This window comes from Pteropus medius, unplaced genomic scaffold, assembly GCF_902729225.1.
Source record: "Pteropus medius unplaced genomic scaffold, Ma_sr-lr_union100, whole genome shotgun sequence".
Classification (NCBI taxonomy): Eukaryota; Metazoa; Chordata; class Mammalia; order Chiroptera; family Pteropodidae; genus Pteropus; species Pteropus medius.
In genome coordinates, this window is record NW_024349802.1 from 17,979,172 (window position 1) to 17,996,102 (window position 16,931).

Genomic DNA, 16,931 nt, shown 5'->3' on the forward strand with positions numbered 1-16,931 from the left:
TAGGGTTGGAAGGAGTCAAGGGTTTCCCAGGCTGGAAGACTTTCCTGGTTTTCCCCGCCCCATCCTAGTGGGATCTTGTCATATAAAAGAGCCCAGAGCCTTTTAAATGCGAGGCCCAGGTGTTTGCAAAGGCTTTGATTGGGGGTAAAAAGGAAGGGCACTGCATGCCTGCATATTTCAGATATTAATAACTTTCCCCTAACAAAGGGCCAGGCCCCCTCCCACCCCTCTTTGTTTGGGGTTTTAGGTGGGGAAGAGAGATGGGTTTGCTAATTTGCGGAGGAGGATGTGAGAATGGACTTCACAATTCAGAGTGCTTCTTCCCACACCCAGGGGGCAGGCCCCAGCCTTGCTAGCAGAGCCCCCGGTGCCAGCTTTGCAGAGTGGCCCTGTCCCCAGTGCCTCGGTCTCAGGCTGTCCCCTGGAGCTCCTGGACAGACCACAGGCCCAGCTCATGGCCTTGTCCATACTCCTCACCCAGCCTGGTCCTGGAAGCCAGGAATGGGGGAACCCAGGAGTCTACGCTTCTCCCTAGATTCTGAGGCTGCAACTGGAGGGTCCCGGGAGTCCGTGGGCTGCCAGCCCCACAGCTGCGCCTCCCGTGCCTCACCTGCCTTGCCTTGCATCCTCCTGCTTCCCCTTCCCCCTGCTCGCCACCCTGCCTCCGGGCCTGCGGTTGCTGGACTGCCCTCCCTGGCCCAGCCTTCCAGGCTGTCCTGCTTTTCCCATTTCCGCTGCTCCCAGACAGCCTTTCCTGCCACGCCACCCCCTCCGCCTTCTGCCGCCATGCCATCTCCCAACTTCTCCCCTCCCAGTCCTTTTATTCACTTCAGGTCTCCCTGACTCAGAACAGACCCAGCCAGGCCCCAACTGCAGTGGGAGCTGACTGGGGACCAGGGACCCCCAGCTAGAGGACTCCGTGACAGCACAGCAGGCACCTAAAAGGAAACATCAGCCCTGTCTGGAGTAGAGCCCCAGTTAAGAATCTTAGACTGTCCTGGCGAGTGACAAACCTAGCACCTACAGGGCCAGGCAGGGGACCTGGGTGAGCAAAGTTGTAGGTATGAGCAGGAGAATAAGTGGCAACTGACTCTTAGTATTGGAGAGACAGGAGGGAGTGGTGGGGACTGTGGTGAACCAGAGGAGAAAGCGTGTCTCTCTTAATGGGGAGGCTACCCTCAGAATTGCGGGTCCGGGGTGCCCAGACACCTTGCTTTTTAAGAGAAGTTGGAAATCTGAACTTTTATGAGAAATTTCCCACTTTTAAACATGAGCAACTGGGTCAAAAGATGTAAAACAGCGTGGCTCAATTAAGGCCTCCTGTCCACCTCTCTTGCAGGCCAGACTGCTCTGCAGACTAAGGGATTAGCAAGCAGAGGGGCAGGGCTTGCCCAAGGTCCCAGGGGAAAATGTGTTGGAGCTGAGACCAGGCCCAGGGCTTCCCACCCCCCACTCGGTGCTCTGACCTCCTTCTCAGCTAATATCTGTGTCCATGGACCCTTGACCTTGGAAGGCTTGTGGGGGCGCTGCTCTGGGATGCCTGGCTGGAGTGTGGTGGAAGGTGCCCTGGGGCCCTCATTCCTGTTTGGGGACCCATCAGAGAAGGTGTTCCCTTGGGCAGTGTTGAAAAGCACTGAGATGGGGCACTGGACCATCCCTAGTCACTTCCAGCCAATGATATGTGAGAGCAAGCATGGGGGAGGAACAGAGAGCGGAGGGGCGCCTTAGCATTAGGATCAGCCATATTCCCAAGGTCAAGTGAGGGTCAACAGACAACATCAGGGGTCCCAGGGGTTAGCTTGGTGTTTGATCCTCAGTAGACCTTTGCCCCTCTGTTCCTTTCCACCACCTTGGCAAGTTCATCCCCGCGTGGTACCCTGAGCAGGCTCAAGCTCCTGATCCAGTGTCTTCCCATCCACCCACGGCAATCATGTTATCTGTTTAACTATGGCCCCCGTACGCCCTCCGTCCTCACCGGGTGTGGACTCCTAGAGTCTTCCTCAACCTCACTGACACTGGTCTTAGTGCTGGTGGCCCCAACAGCCCCGCTGGCCTGAACGGGCTGCCCCTGCCTTCTGAGACCACCCACTACATGTCCATGCAGTTAAGACTCTTATAGCCCACTCCTTGGACCCCAGAGCCCTTGGGGTGGCAGTAGGACATCATGGGGGTTGGGAGCACAGGCTGCTCAGCTACACAGACCCAGGTTTGTTCCCAGTTCTGCCCCTCCCTGGCCATGGGTCCTTGGGGACCCACAGTGCCAGTTCAGCAGCATCATGCTGAAAGCAGTTTGTTGGTGGCTCTGGGGACAGCCAGCAAAGAGTTAAGGTGGTTCCAGCCCCTCCAAAGTCCACGTGACTCTGAGTTGTTGAGCCTGCAGGTCTGCGGTGGACGCTCTTCTTCAGATTCATTTTTTGCTAGTGGCTCATGGAAAGTTTGGCTCCTTGAGCTCCAGGCCACTCCCTCTGGGGCCAAGGCTGACGCTAGTCCTGCCCTGGAAAGGCGTCCAGGGCCACCCGCCCACCGTCCCTCGGATCCTCGGCCAGCATCTCCTTGCTCGTCTCCGCCTGACTTCCTGTTGCCTGACCTTCTCCCCAGGACGGATCAGCAGCCGGCCCCCTCTGGCCACATGGAGGCCCCCCAGCACCCCATCCAGGATCACTTTTTATTTCAGGGAAAGAAGCCTTTTCCCACTAAAGTCCACAGCATCTGGAGCTGCATCCCTTCAAAAATCGCAGAGGGCAGGCACCAAGGCAGACGTGGACACCACAGGTCAGAGCCCAGTCTTGGCTCCACCGCTCAAGGCTGTGACCCAGCTGAATTTCTACTTCACCTCTCTAAACCCAGTGTCTTCAGATGCAAAGTGGAGAGAATAGCTTTCCCCTGGCAGGGGATCAGATGAGATAATATAGATGCTCAATGCATATTTTTTTTAAAAAATGATGAGTGCTTAGTGTGAAACATAACATGTAGAAACCTTCACGAGCCTGCAGTCTCTTGTACGGGTAAAGAAACTGGGGCCCAGCTCCTGCCTCCAACCACCCAGGGAGAAGGAGGGCAGAGGTGGTGTGCCTGGAGCCCAAACCCGGCCAAGATGGAGGCCCAGGGCTTGTAGGCACCTTTCTGTTCCACGGCAAGGTGCGTGGGAGGCTGGGCCTCAGTGTACCCATCCGTAAAATGAGTGGATTGGACAGAAGCTGTGTGTCCCACGGAGGTGCCTCGGGGGAAAGCCGTGGGCAGGAGAGAGCTCTGTGCCTCCACCTGGGCAAGTCAACCTTCTGCTAGAGATCGTGCCATGGACAGCTGCAGGGAGGAGCAGAGCCCACCTCTTTGAAGCAGGATTCGGGGATTGGTTTTTCTTGCAGGATGGAGTTAATAATTAGGAGCACTGTGGTTTCTCCACGGAGCCCGGATGCCCTGCCAGACCAGTGGGAGGTGGGGGATGCGGGAGGTCGTGGGACAGCAATAAAACTCTCCGGGTCGCAAGCCTTGTTTTGACCTTGACTCAACGGACCCAAGGTCAGGGCCTCAGCCGCGGGGCTTGGAGGGTGGGGGGCATTAGGTGGCTCAGGAGTCAGAGGCGGCAGGGGAGGGGCCGATGGTCAATATTGACCTAGCTGAGTCAGGAGAGCGGGATGGGGAAAGGGGAAGCAGGAAGGCTGGGGCGGGGCTCGCCAACAACTGGACCTTCCAGCTCCCAGTGTGTCTGTGGGAACTAGGGAAGGGGGTGCTCGATGCAGTATTCCCAAACTGGGTGCTTACTAAAACTACAGCTGCCTGGACCCCTGCCCAGCCCTGATGTATCCTATCCTCTGAGGGTGGGGCCAGAAACATCTGTATTTTTAGCAGACTCCCTAGGTGCCTCTGCGGCAGCTAGCCCAGTTCCCACATTTGGAGACCACAGGTTCAAACCCGCCATGGTAATTAGGAAACTGAGGTCCAGAAAGGGAAAATAACTCACCCGAGGTCACATGGTGGGAGGAGAATGATGATAATCCCCCCTTTTTCTTGGGGGAAGAAATAGTCTACCTCTAGATAGTTCTGTCCACCCCTCGCTGTGGCCCAGGGTCCAGGAAGGGATGACGGGGCCAGTCTGCCCAGAGGGAAGTGGCCTCTGAGACCATGGCAGGCCCAGATGGAGAAGTGAGGGTGGGGCTCTTCTGGGATGAAGGATAAGGACAGGCGGCCATTCCCACAGGACCGGACCTGCCCAGCCTTGCCCTGTGCAAACACTCCCAGCACCTGCTGAGGATGTTTCTAAAAGAGTTATCACGGCCCCTGTCTGGGAACGGCCGTCTCCACTGCTGGGGACCCAGCCTGGAAAGGCACGCCCACGGCACAGGACATGCGGGCACACTTGGCCTTCCGACACTTCTGGGCTGCCTCAGCCTCCTCCCCACCCCCTTCCCCCCCACCCCTACCTGACTCACTGTTCTGGGCCTCAGACTTTGCCTCCTCTCTCCACCCATATCTCAACCTGTTGAGCGTCTGCACAAATCCTCCCCAGAACCCCCAGCTCCTACCATGCTCTTCCCGTTCCTTCTTCTGGATCCCTCACACTTTGCACCTCCAGGTCCAGCCCCCATCCCAGTCTGCCCTGAACTCTGGTTCTCTGCGTGGCTCTCACTGTCTGGGGAGGTGTCAGGGGTTCCTAGGAGCAGCAGACAGGTCTCGCTCATCTCTGGGTGCTCCTTGGAGCCTGGCGGCCGCAGCATATCCTGATCGGTGTACAGAGCAGCTACGACTCTGAATCTCACCTTCCCTCATGCCATGGGCCATCTTGGGCAGGTTCCTTTACCCTCTGCACTACAGGCTCCTGTTCACGGAACGAAGAGATAAGTCGCGCCCAGTGGAGGGGTGAGAGCACACATAAGGGAGGTGGGACATGCCTGGCACTCGGCGTTCCTGCAGAGGCGGGCGCATGGCTCAAGTCCCTGCAGCATCCGGTCCTTCATTCTGGCAGCACATCTGCCAGGGGTCTACCCCATGCTAGAGCGACAACACCTGCCGCGTATGGCCTGAGCACGGACAAGATGCTGTCCCGCCTCCAGGGAGCACCTAGGTGTGCAGATGCTTGCTTAGGTGACCTCAACCAGAGGGCTATGTGAGGTGGGTAGAGAGGCTGTGGAAGACCACGGAAGGACTGAAGCCAGAGTGTGTTGGGAGGGAGGGGGAGACGCCCCAGAGAAGACACCAGAGCTGTGCCCCGAGAGTCAGGAGGTGTTGAGCTGAACAAAAGAATGAGGGGGAAACCAGCCCTCGGCAGGGGGTTTTGAAGTAAATGGCCAGTGAGGAGGTGGAGAGTACGGGTGTAGACAACCGAAACACGAGGCAACAGCTGGAAGGGACGGAGGGCCAAAGACAGAAGGGTTCCTGAGAATCCGTCACTATTTGTTGGCCGTCCAGAGACAGAGAAACACAGGCCAGAGCACAGGAGGCCCTGGAGAGAACGCTCCAAAGCCCTGGCTATGTTGCAAGAAGCCTCTTTGCCTCTGAGTCTCATTTTCACTTTCAGAATAGAACTGGGACAAGAGATGTGGTGGAAGATTTGTGAACTATAAAGAATCATGCTCCTTCATAGTTAGGTGGAGTTGGTGCTGTTTGAGAGTTAAAGGTTACCTCTTGAGGTCAACGGGGAGCTCCCAGAGCACAGCAACCCTGCAGGGCCCAGGACCTTCTGTAACCTGCTCCTGTGCTGCCACCTGCTGGCAAGAGTCTGCAATGGCAGCCCAAGCCTCAAGCCCTTCCTGCCACCCAGGAGGGAGACCCAGGACCTGAAGGTGGAACTGGGAGTTCTGTCACTAAGGTTGCAGGCTCTGGGGCAAGAGTGTAAACAGAAGCACCCAGGTCTCTCTGCAACCCACGCACTTTCCCTTTTAAACGTTGGCCGCTGCTCTCACTGCGAAGGTCCTTATGTGTGTGCAAGGAGCAAATGCCCCAAAGACGCGCCTGTGGACATTCCACACCACAGCAGCGAGGATAGTTCCAGAAAGTGGCTGGTGTAGGAATTCAGGAACCCCAGGACACCATGGTCAAGGGGCATGAGGGCTCCAGAAGGCACATCCCTCCTGGTCCTGTGGAATCCAGGCCTCTTAGGGGGCATAGCTTAGAGCAACCAACTCATCTGGTTTGCTTAGGACTGTTCCAGGTTTAGCATTGAAAGTTCTATGCCAGAAAACAGGGATGGTTGGTCACCCTGTTGTGGTCTGAGGAGGGCCAAATCCTCTGCATCCCCACCCCGGCTCGGCCTGAGCAGCCTCTAATTGGCCGGTGGAGCCTCCATGCCATCCTTCTCTCCTGCCCCACGCACTTGGTCCACAGATAGTTTGTGGGTAAAAACACCCTCCTCTCCTTACCCCATTTTCCAAATCAGTCTCTAGGGGCTCTGGGGCCTAGGAGCTTATCTGTGAGGTTGGGCTGAGGGAAGAAAAATGCGTGGGGAAGGACCTCTTCTGGAACAACCTTCTCCTTATACAAGGAAACCGAGGCCTGGAGATGAGCCTTGCCCCAGGCCTCTGCGGGAGACTTTGCTGTTGGCTATTTGTGGCAACCCCTTTGCTCTTGTTAAGGGCCCCCCATGTGCCTGAGAAGCCAGCTCCATCCGTGGCTTTAAGGTTGGGGTATGTGGTCCAGGCATAATCCCACAGTGATTGGCTCAGCCTTGAGCATGTGACCAAGTTGGTCCAATTAGAATGAAGACCTAACTAGGCTTTGATTTTTTGCAACTGGGAAAATCTGGAACAGAAAACAAAAACCTCTCAGTGTGTGCTTGACCAAGACAGAGAGACAGGGAGTGCACAGAAGTTTGTAGCTATTTATTGCACTGAAAACACCAGGAATAAAACAGACGCCCCTTCTTCCCCCCTCCCCCCGAATAGCAGAAAGTTTGAGCAGTGGTCATTCATGTTCACAGCCACATATTTTTTAAAAAAGAAAAGAAAGAAAAGAAAGAACTGAAACAAAACCCCGAACAAATAGTAACGAAGAAACCAGCACGGGGAGTCTGGCGAACACATCCCCCCAGAGGGTCTCCCTTGAAGGGAGACAGGAGGCCACGGTCAGGGTTAATGCCTCAGTGGGCATGAACCCAGGAGAATACTTTCCTGTAAACGTGTTTGCATGCTGGAGCCTAGGTCTTGTCTTAGGTCTGGTTTTTTTTTGTTTTTGTTTTTTTTTAACATCTATAGGATGTTTTGAGGGAGCACAGAGTTTGACTGTCTGGTGGGGGTGGGCTCTGGGCTGCTTTGTTTGCCAGTCTCCCCTGCTTGATGCCTCAGGAGCGTGTCTGTGCCCTGTGGTCCACACCAGCTGTGCCCACCTGCAGGCATGGCCTTGGCAGTGGGGCCATCTCAGCCTGGGGTAAGGCCCTGTCTCCACTTCCCTGGCACTTAGAGAGGGACACAGTGGACAGGACATGTGTCAGCAAACGAAAGGCAAGGCTTCAGTGTCCTCCAGCTCAGTTTCCTCTGGCGAGAAACCAAGGGCCAGAGCGGGGACAGGTCTTGACTGGGGTCACACAGGAAGTCTGATCGGAGCTGGGAATGGAATCCCACTAACCCTCAAAGCACAGCTCTTGCCCCTGCACTCCACTGCTCATAAGCAGTTGACAGGCACCAAAGAGGAGAATGAGGGTCAGGCAGGAGAGGGGAGGGGACTGGCCAGGCCCAGAATGGAACAGGAGTCCAGCCAGTGACTCAGTGACTAACTCTGTCATTTCTCACAGGTATATTTGGCTTCACCTCACCATCCCATTTGACACCCCCATCAGCCCTGCAACGTAAGCTAGGCAGTAATAGTTAACCCCTTTAGCTGATGGGGAAATCAAGGCTAAAGAAGGGACCGGAGTTGGCCTTGGTAATCGCAGCATCCCCTGGTGAAGGCCACGCCCTCACTTTTGGCTCGGGGATGGCTGTGGGAGCTGACAGCTCACCGAGAGGCAGGCGGCTTTGCTGCTGGGACCCGGGGATCACTGGACCTTACTGGGAAGCCCTCTGAGCTTGGGGCAGGCCAAGTGCCCACCCCTGGGCCTCGGCAGCAGAGTCTCTGCCAAGGTTAGAGGCCAGTGATCGACCAGTTTGGAGACCAGGGGGCCTTGGCAGCCTCTTTCCTGGCCCGTAGTCCCCGGCCTGCCTACCTCACCTGTCCCCAGGGACAGAAGCAGCTGAGAGAAGAGCCCAGCGGACAGCTCATGATCAGGGAAAACTCAGAACGATCTGAATCAAACATTCACATCAGTCCTGCTCCACGCACCACCCAGGACTCCCCGGAGGGGGTTCAGGGGAACCAGTGCCTCCTCCAAATCCCTGGGGAGTGGCTCTTCCTCCCCTAAAATCCTCCAGAGGGGACAGTATTTCATGCTGGCGAAACACGGCCACACAGAGGCCAAAAGCACAGAGAGGCAGCAACATATTTCCGAGTCGGACACTGAGAATACAACCTCTATTTTTTTTTTTTTGTCCAAAACATGTAGATTGGTTTTGCTGAGTGTTTTTTCTTCTTTTCTTTTTTTTTCAACATACTTACTGCATATAAAGTCATGCAAAGAAAACAGTGCAGACAGTAGGTCCTAGTGGACGTGCCAAGGCGTTCCACGTCAGAGTCGATCCCGGGGGAAAGGGCAAGAGAGAGGAGAAAAAAGAGGGAAGGAACGATGCGAGCCCACAGCCGCAGGACGAGGCGTGAAGAGTCGACATTCCAGCACTCTGCTTGGACCAGCAGACACTGAGGGGGTGGGCGATGAAGACACATGCTCATGAACACCCCCGCCCAGAGATGGGTGGGGGTCTTGGGGGTGGCACACAGATGGGGTGGGATGAAATCCTGGAAAATGTGGTAGTAAGGGCCCCATTTGGGAGGCAAGCTAAGAAAAATCCAGATTTTTCCATCCCGACAACCTCCCCTCCTCTCTCTGCCTTGATTTACTATTTCTTATCAGCATTAGCATCTGATTCAGTCCTGAAAGGAACCTTGGGACCAGAATGACAGAGAGGCTCTTCCTTCTGGGCCTGAGTCCACCTCAGTCCCAGGTAACCACAGGTGACTAAGTCCATCTCAGAGATGGCATTAAAAAAAAAAAAAAAAATGTAGAACAGAAAAAAATATCCCTCACCCCTCTTCCCACCTCCCTTTCCAACCCAACCCAACCCTCCTCACAATAATCGAGAGGTCTAGTTATTACATAAATATCCATTAACGCGAAATCCATTTACGAAACACACAGAAGTTTGGCTATAAAAAGGCATGCGGTCCAAGTAGAAGGAATACCTAAACATTGCTTTCTTTTGTCCCCAAAAAGCAATCAGATTCTCTCCCTCAGATGTGACGAAGCTGGAATTCTCTGGGCCTGATGGAAGGGTGGAATGGGCAGTTAGTGTTGGAGGTAAACATCGGAGAAGGAAGAAGGAAAAACGTGGGGGCACCCTGAGAGGATCTTGCTCCCCACACTGAGGGAGGAGGGTCAGGCGGAGACCCAGGGGGCAGGACAGGATGGGAGAAGAGTTAGGGAGGCAGTCTGCGGCCGGAGGCTCCTGGCGTTGGCTCCTCTCTCTCCTGCAGGGGAGGTTGGCTCAGGGGACTGAGGGTTCATCTGCTCTTCCCTGGGGGACCCCCAGAAGAGGAGCGATCAGGGAGAGAGTTGGGTGATGACACATTCCTTCTGACTCCACCCCACCTTCTCCCCAGCCCCTGGTGAACACACGGCCGGGCAAACGGCCAGGGCACCCAGGCCCGAGGAAGCCCCACTTTGGCAGGGGAGAGAGAGAGTGACAGGTGGCAGGCGGGGAGATGTGGTCGTTTGCTCTGAAGACGTGATGGCTTTTGTGAACGGGCGGGTTTTCTTGATGCAGGTATGAAGGTGATGGTGATGGTGGTGGTAGTGGGGTGGCGTGATTGAGGGAATTCCAGCAAAATCCAAGTGGGAGAACCAGCAGCCACATTCCACGGACGGAGAGTAGATCTCTGCGGTACAGCGCCCCCAGCTGGACCTTCAACTGTAAGACAGGGCGTGTGTGGTAGGTAAGGAGGGCACCCCGTTTTCCTTGGGCAACCACTCTGCCCCACCTCCTTAGATGGAGTTCAGGCTGCCGCCTAGGAGTCCCCCGGGACCTTCAGGCCTGGTCCCCTGCCTGTGGGCCTCCTGCCCCTGCTCCAAAGCCTTCCAGCATCCAGGTTCCCCAACGTGTCCCCGCTCCAGACCGACACCACCCCATTCATTTAGACTGTCTTAATGATGGCAGGAAGGAGGGGCTCTTACTGGGGCAGGACGGAGGGCGCCCCAGATCTGTGGAAGTGGACAATCTGCCATTTGCCGTCCCGGCGGTGCCAGACGCGGGTCTCCTCCGACTGGGCGGTGCGGGGGATGCCGCCGGCGTCCAGGTACTGCGTGATGCGGATGTAGGCTATGCAGGCCGACTCGTCGCCCATCAGGTGGATGTGGGGGTTCAGGATGGTGGTGTGCACAGGTTTGCTGTTCCGGGACCACACTGCAGGCGGGAACGGGAAGGGGAAGAGGAGATGCAACCTAGTGGCCTCCTGCCTCACTGCCTTCACTTCCCCAGCTCCCAGCGACCCTCCCAGCGGACACCCCTCCGCCTGCCTCATTTCCGGAGGCGGGGTCTCTGAGACGGGGTTCAGCTACCTGGGAGTCAAGGCAGAACTTCCAGATGACTAGATCATATCCCAGCTCGGATACAATGGATTTCGGACATACCGAATTCTTCAAGTGCAGAGGAATAGAACTTTAGAATCAATGTTCAGACACATGGAAACATAGGACTAAGATGATTATAGAATCAGATGACTTTATACCAGAGTCGCAAACCCAGATCGCTAGAGGCCAGGCAAGAACATAAACGAGGGCTGACCTGAGTGTAAGACGCTAAATGACAACTGACCTTTTGCCTCTGGGTCAAGGAGACATAGAGAGTGGTAGAGATGGTGAAGAGCACACTGTGTCTCATCTACAGAGGGCGCTCTATACACCTTCCCGGGTGGTTGTTGTGAGTAAAGTGGGACCCATGTTGCCACACCTTCTAATTTTTCAAGAAAATCTAGAAATTTGGAAATGCCTCATTTTTAATTATTGGCATCTAGTTCAAATTTAAAACATCATGCAGGCCACATGAAACATATGTGTAGTAAAGATATGGCCTGTGGGCCCCTCATTTGCTACATCTACTCTCAACATGTTAGAATTCTGAGAACTTGGGGAGTATTAACATGGTAGAATCTTAGAATCCTGGAATGTGAGGATGGTATTGGTGATGCGGGAGGTCATAGAGTTTTCCGGCGTTGGGGAGAAATGCATTGCTCTTGTCATCAGGACAGAATCGACAAAAATGCCTGAAACCAGCTCTCTCTGTGTGAAATATAGCCACTATTATTATTATTATCAATTATTAATTATTTTGATTGTAAAAACTCAACTTTTTCAGCAAGATAAAAAATAAAAGCACAGAAAGACAACCCAGGGAGGAATGGGACCTTGGGCTCCAAGCATCCTTTCTGCCTTTCCTTGGTGGAGCCCAGATGTAGGTCCGAATCCCTCAGAGAAACTCATCTCCACCCTTAGTGACGCTAGTTCAAGAGTCTGTAATATTAAAAAGCCCCATCCCTTCCCCACCCTCTAATCCTGATGCCAGTCAAGTTTGTGAGCCACTGATTTCCTGAACAAATCTAAAATAGCTTCCCTTCCCCTAAGACTGCAGAAAACTTTCAGTAGTATCCACCCCCTAATATTATAATCACACTGTACTCAGGCCTTGAATAAAGGACTCAAAATCATTGCGTCTTAGATATGGAGACTAATAGACTTTTACAATTCTGGGCTCTCAGAGAGAATGCAGACTCAGAGGTCTGAGGTCACCCAATGGCCTTCCTACAAAATGCAAGGAGGCTTCAGTACGCATCCTCGTAGCATCGGGGCTGGAGGTCTTCAAGACCATCTAGTTCAAGGTATCCATTTAGCAGATTTGGAAAATGAGGTCCAGAGAAGCAGTGTGACTGTCTCAAGTTGGGCCAGTTTCTGAAAGAAATGCAGTAGAACCTAAAAGAAGTCCGTCTCCGGATGGGACCGAATTCGAATGATCTAGAATAATCCCAGAAGGGACAAAGAGTTTAGCATCATTGAGGGCACTGGGCCATACTGTTGTTGCTGAAAGCTGGGGTCCCGAAGGGTTTTCATAAAGAAATGACCACACTAGCATGGTGTCCCTTGAACAGACTGCAGGCTTCCAACATCCACCCTCCTGGGTAGCATGGGAGAAAGGGGCAGGTCCTCCAGCAGGAAAAAGCAGGCAGGAGAGTGGAACTTTGCCCAGGGCAGGCAGTTACTCTAGGTCTTACTCTCATGGGTCCTTTGATGTGACCAGATGTTCAAACCTAGAGTCTAGGGGGCCGGTGCTATGATAGGGTGACCTGCCCGGACACAGGCTAAGGGCTAGCATGTCCTTTTCTCTGTGTTCTTTTCCCTTTTGCCATCCCTGAGCCCTTAGAGCCAGCTCAGCCCGGTCTCTGCCCTGCTCTGACCAGTGGAGAGATGGCCGCAGTGATCAGCCAGGGAGCTCTAGGGTGATGGAGACTGTCGCGCATCCAACCACCTCACATGAGAATTTAACCTCCGTTGCTAGCCTTGGAGAATCAGTTTGATTTATCAAGGAAAAACACAATTTCCTTCTTCACAGCTTTTTGGGGGTGCTCTTGAGCCCCTGTACTCTATAAGATTCAGTTAGACTGGGCGCAGGCAGGAGAGGAATGTCCAGCTGGGGGCCACTAACACGCAGATGAAAGGGGGTGCACAGGGAAGGACAGGGCTGGGGTCTGTCACCGACTTTCTGGGTTCCACTGGGCAAATCATTTCCCCACTCTGGGCCTCAGTTTCCCCTTGTGTGTGATGAAGAATTAGACTAGATTCTACTTCGGTCACCTAAATACCACCTTTACTTTAATCATCTACAAGAGCTACCTGTATTTACTTCATTAAAATATTTCCTTATGTCAATTCACTTTATTAATTTATACAAATTTATTTTTTAAAACTTTCTAGCACCATCATTAATGAACAGAATAAAATTTTAATAGTGAGTCCAGTGAAATGAATCCGAGCTCCACACTCTTGCGTGCGTGGGTTCTGGGCCCGAGACTGCTCTGCCTTTGATAAAGAGAGAAATTAGAAAGTGTTCAGAGCTGTTCAAGACAGACTGGCCTCTGACTGAGCCTTTCCCCTTGTTAGGCCAGACAGATTGCAAGAGAACTTAGAAAGGGACCAACTTTCTCACTGTGAAAACCAATGCAGTTTTGAGAGGTGCTTCCATGCACTGGCAATCATTTAGTGCAGCCTTCCCTTTGGGGGACCCTGGATATGCCACCTCTCAGGGCCTTCCTCCAAGTCCTGAGCCGATGATCCTAAATTGCGTGTGCTTTGGTTCGTCCCTGTCTGACCCCTGGCCAAGGTGAGACACAGACACAGGCAGAAAGCAGCCTAGGTCAGGCCCAGCTTCAGCCTCCAACAGCCCCCAGTTGCAAAGCTGCCAAGTCTCCCCTGCAAAGGAGAGGCCCAGAAAGGACAGACACACGGACAGAGACCTAGACAAACAGGCAGGGCACAGCAGTGTGAGCTCGGGGCCTTTCCTCTTCCCTAGACAGCCTGCCCACAGAGGGCACTTATGTAACAACCCATGAGCCAGCTTGTGACCAGCTGGGCAGCTGGGGGGGCCCCAGGTGTGCAGATGAAAGTAACCTGGGCTTGTGCCCCTCTGGGAAGGCTCCCTTATCTGTAAAGTGGAGATAAATGCCCTCCCCAGCCCTCCCAGGGTCATGGGCAGGAGACAGCTGAGACGGCTCATCGCGCTTATCCCAAGTCCCCATCTCGGCCACGTAGGGGCAGGGGTGGTGGGCAGCTGGCAGTCTAACAGGCCAGAATTAGGAGAGGGAATCGAGATGGTACCAACCCCTGTCCACACAGAATCTTCCTCTTCGCTGGCTCCTGAGCTGCCCCGGGGGTGCTGCCTGTCACCCTGCTGTGCCATCCGGCAGGACACTAAACGAGAGCAGACAACAGGCCCCCCAGACAGATGGAATTGCTCACGGTTTTCAAAATAGAATCGATGGAAGTCCAGGCCCTCGACCAGGTTCCCCAGGGCCTCAGGTTCAAAGGCCGTCATCCCGGGGTCACACATCTTCCTGGGGGGAGGAAGTCAGAGGAAAGAGGGGCTGGGGTGGCCTCTTGGAACCACCCTTTAATCCAGGGGCCTGGACCCGAGGAGGGTGAGCCTGTGAAACTAAATGATTGCACCCGTCTCAGGATCAGCGAGGTTGCTGAATGGGGAGCAGCTTGCAAACTGCACAGTGTGTGGCATCGCTGCCTGGTTGGTGCCATTTAGAACTGGGACAGCCGGGTCCAGGTCCTGGTTCTGCCATTTACCCAGCAGGTGGCTTGACCTCTCCCAGCAAGGGCACCACAAATGTACTGCGGCCTCGTGCACTGCATGAGGCGCCAGCGGGGACAGTCCAGCCTGGATACCGACTACTCTCCAAATTGCATACCATCCCCGCCTCCAGTCCAGGGCAGCACAACCCCGGGGTCTTTTTCTAATTTGTCTTCCTAGAGAAGAGACCTTTTCCTTCACATTAAAGTGACTTCTCTTCACCAAGTAGCTATGTCCCTAGAGGGGGTGCATTTTGCTCCTTCAAACAAAGGTGCCCTATTGTTAGCAGCAGCCCTCACTGGGAGCCTCGGTTTCCTCTTCTGCAAGATGAAGAAAACAGCATTCCACAAAGCAATGCCTGGGGAAAGGTGCGCAGGGCAACTGTGTGTTTTCAACGCAGTGCTCTCGTCCAGATCTCAGTCTTCTGAGAGACCCTGACAGCCAGGTGGGGAAGGGAAAAACAATCTCTGGGGTCTTTTGTAGCACAACGTGGACCCCCATGACAATGACAATGAAGCCAGGGACAGGAAGTACCCTAGGACAAGCAAAGATTCCAACCTGGAGAGGAACTAGAGACACTGGAAGAAGTGTCAGGTCCAGCATTTTCTGAGCTGGACATCATGGTGAGTGCAGGGTGCTCTGTCCCTGTTCTGCCCTGACTGTCCTGTCATTGTGACCCCAGACAACTCACTTCTTCACTCAGGACCTCAAATTCTCCAGATGAGTCAACCAGGGCCTGCGGAGCTGTGCTCAGACCATACAAGATGCTCAAGACCCTTCCAGCAGCAGAATCTTCTAAGGCTGGGAGTATGAGCTCCGAGTATCTGGGAGACTGGGGAAGTGTCTCTCTAGGAGGTCTCTGAGCGTCCCTGCCTCCGAAGGGACTCCAAGACCATCTGCTCCTACTCCATTGTACATGGAGTAGGGAAACCAAATCTCATGAGACAAAGGGGCTTATCCATGGTTACACAGGGCCAGACTCAGGTCACCACGGGCCCCGGAGGTCCTTGCAAAGGGTTAGGACCTAGAGTAGGCTACAAATGCCAGAAGAAGTGACATCCTGAGGTGGGGGGCGGGCAGGGAAGTCCCCAGAAATGGCACTGGAATCCACAGGAGCCACCTCTCTTTTCCTTTTCCCTGGCCATGTCTTACCAGAGCCACTCTCAGGCTCTCCCATGGCTGACTTAACTCTTCTGGGGCCAGCTGCACAACCCATTTAACAACATATTTCCATGCTTTTATGCAACACCCAGTGCACACCCCTGGTGCACACAGTCACAAATGTGCATGCGTGGACAAGTGCATGCACACACATGTACATGCGGCCTCAGTCTCATACCTACGCCTTCCAAGGTCCTTGTTCCTCCAGAGATAACCAGTAGATTTCTGGAGATTTACACCTGCTGCTGCTAAACCCTCCCACAGTGGCCTGCCAAGCCTTTGGGAGACAAACTTCAGCTCCTGGACACAGTAGAGACCAGGAACAGGCTGCCCAAAAAGCAAACCCCAGCCAGGCTGTCCCTACCTCACCTGAACCCAACAGGCAAGAGTCATTCTGCCTTTGTTGGCAGTTTTGGTCCACCAAAAAGCATATGTGGGGGCTCAGGCCCAGGCCTTGTCAGCCATGGCAGAGAGATTGAGGCTTTGGCCCAGAACCCTTCATCAGCCAGCTGAGAACAGGTTGAGGGCCAGACCAGGAAGGGTGTGGGTGACCACCAGGGGGCGCTCCAGCTCAGCCTTTGCACACAACCGCCCCTCCAATGGCTGGTCCAGGTGTGCTGGGGATGTTGCGTGTGACCTGCTTCATTTTGTTATTTTTGTGCACTCTGCCTTATTCCCCAGAGGATGTCAGATTCCATTTGGGAGTTCTTTTGCTCACTCCAGCTCACTGGAGGTGCATATCCTCTGGATTCCTTCCCTTTCCTGCCCAGCTGAGGTCAGAGGTCTGAGCAGGTCCAGGGCAAGGACCCAGGCCCATGTGGCAAGACTGTTGAGGGGCCTGCCTCCCTTCCCTCCTTTCCAGCTCCTCTCATGAGGACGCCCGTGCTGTGCTGGAAAGCACCCCCTTTCCTTGGGGAAGCAAAAGAGTCTTGTTGGAGTTCCTTCTGGGGAATGAGAAATGAGAAGGATGGGGAGGAGCAGGACTGAGATATAGAGCAGCATCGCAAACGGAAAGCTCAATAAAGGCAAAAGGTCTGAATGCAAATCAGAAATATGAGTTCATTCTGACTCACGGCACATGCAGAGTGACTGAGGGCCAGAGACGGGCATCCCCAAAGTCAGCCATCAGTTCCCCCCGAACAACAATCCAGTCAGGACATGCAGGATGGACCCAGCTGACTCACGTGTAGGACTCAAAATCTCCATTGCTTATGGCTTCAATCAGCTGCTCTGTCACTTTTATAATTTCCTGTTTCCGCACTGTAAGGCAGGAGGGGGACACAGAAATAGTAGCAGTCGTGATAGTAACGAAGAACCAACGACCTTTTCCTGAGTCCTCGTCATGGG

The 16,931-nt window shown here is 54.1% G+C and overlaps 1 protein-coding gene across 1 annotated transcript in view; it reads right to left on the reverse strand.

Moving 5' to 3' along the window:
* Positions 1-9,171: 9,171 nt before the first annotated feature.
* CAMK2A (calcium/calmodulin dependent protein kinase II alpha) overlaps positions 9,172-16,931 on the reverse strand; it is a 56,290-nt gene continuing 48,530 nt past the window's right edge. The window contains exons 16-19 of the mRNA XM_039836539.1: positions 16,769-16,844; positions 14,084-14,178; positions 10,253-10,481; positions 9,172-9,989 (exon numbers count right to left, since the gene is read on the reverse strand). Coding sequence (XP_039692473.1) covers positions 9,986-9,989; positions 10,253-10,481; positions 14,084-14,178; positions 16,769-16,844 — 404 coding nt within the window. The 3' untranslated portion in view covers positions 9,172-9,985. The remainder of the gene's footprint in view (positions 9,990-10,252; positions 10,482-14,083; positions 14,179-16,768; positions 16,845-16,931) is intronic.